At 39.6% G+C, this 6,340-nt stretch overlaps 1 protein-coding gene across 1 annotated transcript; it reads left to right on the top strand.

Annotated features, from left to right (window-relative positions):
- The first annotated feature begins 1,508 nt into the window (after positions 1-1,508).
- Positions 1,509-6,148, top strand: LOC141619684 (uncharacterized). The gene is made up of 7 exons (XM_074436702.1): positions 1,509-1,913; positions 2,853-3,030; positions 3,971-4,068; positions 4,431-4,527; positions 5,274-5,359; positions 5,483-5,562; positions 5,878-6,148. Exons 1-6 carry the CDS (start codon positions 1,710-1,712, stop codon positions 5,534-5,536), a joined length of 717 nt encoding a protein of 238 aa, XP_074292803.1. The 5' UTR covers positions 1,509-1,709; the 3' UTR covers positions 5,537-5,562; positions 5,878-6,148.
- Positions 6,149-6,340: the final 192 nt, after the last annotated feature.

Genomic DNA, 6,340 nt, shown 5'->3' on the forward strand with positions numbered 1-6,340 from the left:
CCTCATCATCACCGTCGTCATCAACATCATCATCATCCTCCCAATCCTCCAGAGCTTTTGGATCAACTTCGGGAGAAGGAGACCTAGGGCCCCCAGACCTTATCGGGATGGCGGTCAACGCCTCCTCCTCATCAAGACGCGACGGGGAACCCCCCGGCGCACGGTTACTAGGCCCGGCATCAGCAGAAGACATTGTAGCAACAAATACTTAACAAAATAAGAGATTGAGAAAAATTTGTTTGTTTACCTTGAAGAAAAGCACTAGCCGAAGTAACGACTCTGAAGATTAGAAGAGAAAGAAGCCCTTGAAAGTTTAGAGAGAAGAAAATTTTAGAGGAAATGAAATTGGTGGCCAATTTCAGGGACTAACTGCCTTATTTATAGAGGAAAGCCCATAAAGAAGGACCAATCAGGACACAGCCCATGAAACATCAGCCAATCAGCGAACAGACACGTGTCAGACATGCAACCACGGAATATCAATCGTTGCAACAGTTGAACGCCAATCAACGCAACAGTGACCAAGCGTCTTCAACACGCCCCTTCATATCTCTTTGCCTATTCATCTTCCTCAACAAATTCCTAAGTATCTGTTCTCCGCCGGCCACATGATCAACCAAGCTAGGTAGCACCGGCCGGGGGCAATCAAAAACAACCGGCACTCTCAACCCTGATCTCGGCCAGCGTCACTTTCTTTTCCACATCGGATGCCCTTTACACATCCATGTGGAGGGGGGATATGGTACGACCATAACATGACCGAGCCGAGGTACAAGCCGAGGTAGAAGAAGCCGGGGCAGAAAAATTTTACTTACGCAGAATATACGCTCAACATACATCGGAGCCCATACCACGACATAGACTACGCTGGGGGCAAATTGATGGGGCATATTCTGCACCCGCTGACCGAGTCAACATATTGACCAAGGTCAAAGATATCCAAAGCAAGTCAACACCTTGGACAGCCTAGCCGACTCGGCCTACGTGAAAGCATGTCACTGGTCTCGGCTGCCAGCAACTAGCCGGTAGGGGCACATATCCGCGTACTCATATCCAAGACCCTCGGCCTGCCATGGGTCCATCGGCCGAGGGTAGAACGGTCTTTCCACCTGCTAGCCACTTGACCACTTGGCCACTACGTGACAAAAGGTGAAAGTCTATAAATACTCCTCAACCCTCATTGAGGAAAGGATCCCAAAATCATAACCTAAACCACTCATAATCTGGTATAAACTCCCTTATCTCTCTACAATATACTTTGCCAAGCATCACACAACTTAATCCCTTTAAGTTTCATCGACTTGAGCGTCGGAGTGAAAGTACGCTCGGTGCAAAGCCGAGCTCTCGGTTGTTCATTGTTTTTGAGAAGCCGAAAGGAAGAGTTAAGCAAAGTCATCATTCAAGTAGCTCACGTGGTAAACAACACTGCTCCGTAATTACACCCGGAACAAGTAGGATTAACTCATACCAGAAGAGTACAAGCGAGAATAATAATCCAATTTGAGTCGATTTTACGGTATATAATAATAATCCAATTTCCAATTTTTTGTTTTGTTTTGTAAAACTCGAGAAAACACTTCATTCGTTCTTCCCCTCTAAAGGCTCTAATAATAACAAGCTCTTCATATTTGCGAAAAAACCACCAAATCATATACATCAATAAACCCTAATTTCACCAAATCAATCAAATTAAAAACAAATCCACGAAAATGTCGACATTACCATCATCATCATCAACTTCAATTTCATCGCAATTCACATATTCAAACGGTTCATACTTTCCGACGCCGTTTCATCTACAACAACCTCAATACGCTGCGCCGCCGCAGCCCGTCGCACCAATTGCACCCGTTGTTGTTCCTTCTGCCTACGCCGCGACGCCCGGCGTATACGCCCTTCCTCAATATCAACAGGTTTTGCTGATTTTTTTTGATTTTTTTTGATTTTGATCATTTTTGTTTATCGTAGTTTAGCTTGATTATTGATTTAATCATCTTAATTTGATATTTTATCCGAGATTTTATTGATTTGCTACTTTTTTGCTGATTGTTTTGTTGATATTTTGGTTGAATTTGGGCGGAATTGAGCAGATTAGAAGATTGAATTGTTATTGTTTCTAATTGTATCGTTTTCGTTTCGAAAATTAGTGTGTTACGTAGGTTTATGTACCGTTGTAGCGGTTTTGTTAGCATTGAGTGTGTTTGCTGGTCATTTTAATCGTAGTTTGCGTAGGGTGATAGATTAGAAGATTGAATTGTTTTTGATTCTAATTGTATCGTTTTCGTTTCGGAAACTAGCTTGTTACGTAGGTTTATGTACCGTTGTAGCGGTTTTGTTAGCATTGAGTGTGTTTTAGGGTGATATGAGAAAAGGCATGACCTGAGTTTAGTTTTTGGTTCATTCTAGGTCGATTTGTCGATTGTTAATAAGATAATAACGAGTAAGGATCCTCTCCGTTTCTCAAAGAGAAAAAGAAATGGAGGTCCATTACTTCTCAATGGTCCGGATTAACTCTGTGTCCGATGGGATGGTTGCAAATTTATTTGAGAAAGAAAAGGTAAATGGGTGAGAGTGGAATATATAATAGAATAATCCTTGTGAGGGAAAATGGACCAAAAAGTAATGGAGAGGATCCTTTTCCGATAATAAGGTTGCTCTAGTGTTGTAAGGGTTACTGCAAGTTGCGGGATAACAAGGGTTACGAGGTTCGTAGCCCTACCAACACTAGGCTTTTTCTGATTAGCTAAAGTGAACAATGCGTAAATAATTGCGTCGTATGAGTTACAGCTGATAGTTTAAAATAAAAAGAAGTAAATTTGATATCGCCATAATTTTGTTTTGTTTTTGTTCAGGCACAACAACTATTTCAAAAGGATGCACAAACTATTACTCCCGAAGCACTAGAGAGTGTCAAAGCTGCTCTTGCAAGCAGCGACATTGAACACAAAGCAGAAACTAAGAAAAAAGCGGTTCCTCGTAAAGCTGCTGGGCAGGCTTGGGAAGATCCAACTCTTGCTGAGTGGCCAGAAAGTATAGTTCTTTCTCTTTTTATCCTATGTTGTCGTATTCGATATATTTGTGCTTGTGATAATGATAGCGTACTTTGAAACGCTAGTTCATTAACAGAGTCTAGTGTTACACATAAATCATACTACTTTAATTTTGTTTGTCTACTCAGAGCATTGGCCTCTAGGCTTAGCTTCCTAAAGTAATGTACATGTCAACACTCGTATCTGATACCTGTCGGGTGGGGAACATCGTTTTCAAGAGGTTTGTCCTTCTTAATTACTTCAAAGCAATCACATTGGTATTTGGTCATAGGGTGTTCGAATATTCTACATATTGGCGAAACTACACGAGTTTCCACGTGTTAGGCTGTCTTTTAAGTCTTAGCATTTGCATTTGCTGTATCAGTAAATGCTGTGTGGTATCTTGGTATGAATTGGAACATAGCCAACTTCTCCCTTGTTCCTTTCTAGTTGGTTCATATTATGCTTAAGATTCTTTATCCTTGGTAGTGTGCCTCGGTACGTGGTTCGTCTAGAGGTCTCCAGGTTAATGTCTGATTGCTGTTCAACTTTTTCCATTGTAATCCTCTTTTAATGGACAACTTAAAAGCTGTAAATTCCTATGTTAAACAAGGCAACAGCTGGAAATTGAACATGGTAGCCTAGAGTTGAGTCATGGGCGAGTAAATTCTAAAATGTTACCTATGGGTAGAATGGCAGACTTCTCGATGTAGACAATTCCTGATAGATGTTTCATTTGTTTTATTCTTTTTTTTTTTCGGCATGAGGCTAGTTTTTTCTCATAGTAGTAAACAAGTCCTGAAAGGTCAATCGATCGATCTTTGAAATTTTTGATTTTCCCCTCTTCTTTACCATGCACTCAAGCCCTTAAGCGGAGTGCTTATACTCTACTGCTGCGATGCACTTTCAGGTCTAACACTTAATTAATGGTATCTCTGCAGATGACTATAGGTTATTCTGTGGTGACCTTGGAAATGAGGTCAACGATGATGTTCTATCAAAAGCATTTTCTCGATTCCCCTCCTTCAACATGGCCAGGGTAAGTCCACTTGCTATTACAAATTGGTCCATGGATGACAGTAACTAGTCAGTTAGGGCATGCGTTCATTATTACTTCCTCTACTTATCTAGATTTCATTATGTTGCATCTCTGATCTGTGTTTATCTCTATGACAGCTGATTTCATTTTACCATTTTTCTTTAGTCTGGGCAGAGTGAAAAGTTATCTAGTAGTTACCTCCTGAATTTGAGGGAGTTGACTACTTTACCACTTGTCATCAAAGTGAAATGATGGATATATTTCAGCTACATTATGACTTGCACAAATGTTAAGCTAGGGTGACCAATGTTTTTGCGGTAGATGTTTTAGTACATCAGCTGACTATTCTTTTCTGCTTTCAGGTAGTTAGAGATAAAAGAACGGGGAAGACTAAAGGTTATGGGTTCGTTAGCTTCGCTAATCCTTTAGACTTGGCGGCTGCACTTAAAGAAATGAACGGTAGGTTTTTTCTTCGTGATACATTAAATCCTGTTTTAGGTGTATGGTAATTCATTGCTCGATGGTGAAAGGCATCACTTGTTTATTACCTGCTCCGTTGGGTTAGATTAGTTATCACCTGATGAGCGTCGTATTAATTCTGGACCTGTGAGCTGCACTTTGACCGAGTTCTAAAAGTATGACGCACCTCAATTTTTGAGGTAATGTCAGCTATGAGCCCCTTTAATACTCCCTCCACAAACTTATTTTCACTCCATTTGCTTTTGGGAGGTCAAAGTTTCCGAACTTTGACCGTAAATAAGTTGGAGAATAAAAATTATTAGATTATAAAACAAAAATTTTTACACTTATTTTCATGACATTTCACGAAAAAAAATTTGTAGAAAAAAAAGTGACATCGACTTCGAAAAACACGGTCAAAGTGTCGTCTTGGAGACCACAACAAAGTAAATGGGGTGAAAATAGGTTTGTGGAGGGAGTACAAAAAGATCACGATAAGGCTGGACGACCAATTCCGCAAGCAAACGAGAATGAGATTTAGTTATTAGTTTCATGGTACCAACACTGGCTAATTTACGGTGGAATGCATAAGCCGGGACACTCTTTCCATAATGAAATTACATATTTAGAATCTTTCTGAACTTTTTTTTGCTTAAGGTGTATTTGCTTCTGAAATTGCGCTTGCATCGTGCTTTGTGTTTTTATCTTTTGAACAGTTTGCTTTGTCGTCCTTATATTTTTGTCAGGTAAATACGTTGGAAACAGGCCTATTAAACTGCGTAAAAGCAACTGGAAGGAGAGAACAGATCAAGAAGCTTTAGAGCGACAAAGGGTAATCTAAGCTTCCATAATGTTTTTTGTAGAAAGCCAATTCGCTGATCTTCACACAATGATCTTTTAGCTTCACGCCATCAGTTTTGCTGATGCCTTTTTTTTTTCTTACCTTTTGTCACAGTACCATGGTCACAAGAAATCAAGGATGCCAAAGAAGAGTGTACTCCACAAGTGATTTTAAACAAACTTTTGCGGAATGAGGTGAGTTGCTTTTTTACTTTATCATGTCGTGCGCCTAAATTAATATAACTAGGAAGAGTAGAAGATTCCTCTCAAAAAAAAGGAGTGCATAACTAAACGATTATAACTCGACCATTTGAAAAATCCTTGTGAAGCGAGTGTAACTATTACCGTCATTAATAAAGCCGATAGAACTTTTTAAAATGCATGAGGTGAAAAGTCATACCAGAATCTTTAAACTTGATCAGCATCTGGTGAAATTAAAATAATCATGCGAACAGTTCCGTTATGCAAGCCATTTACAGTTACACGGTTGTCTTTGCTCGTATTTTGTAGACATTCTGTGTACCGAAGCAAGATAGACATAATTGCCAGGAGTTCGGAGTTCAAGATACTTTTGCAGACCTCGTCTAGTCTCGAGATCCAGCGATTATGGTGTTTTGATTCTTTGATAATTGGATGTTGTGTATCAGGGATTCAGTTGAAAAGATCTGTGCTTCTCATAGCTTTTAACGGGCATGAAGTAATATGATTGAGTTGTAATATAACCAGTACGTACATTTGCTACCAAAAGCTGTAGGTTTTACAAAGTCGGCCATTTGATTAACTATGTGGTTGGTATGAACAGTCCCAAAGTTTCAATGCATGGGCAACTTGCCCCGTGTTTTTTTAGAATTGTCGTTTACTCTTATTTTCTTCGTGATCTTGGAGTAAGTTTTTTTTTTTTTTTTTTTTTTTTTTTGGATAAGGTAATAAAACTAGATTGATCCTCACCTTAGAGTAAGATTATGAAGGCTGA

This window comes from Silene latifolia, chromosome X (assembly GCF_048544455.1).
Source record: "Silene latifolia isolate original U9 population chromosome X, ASM4854445v1, whole genome shotgun sequence".
NCBI classification, from domain to species: Eukaryota; Viridiplantae; Streptophyta; class Magnoliopsida; order Caryophyllales; family Caryophyllaceae; genus Silene; species Silene latifolia.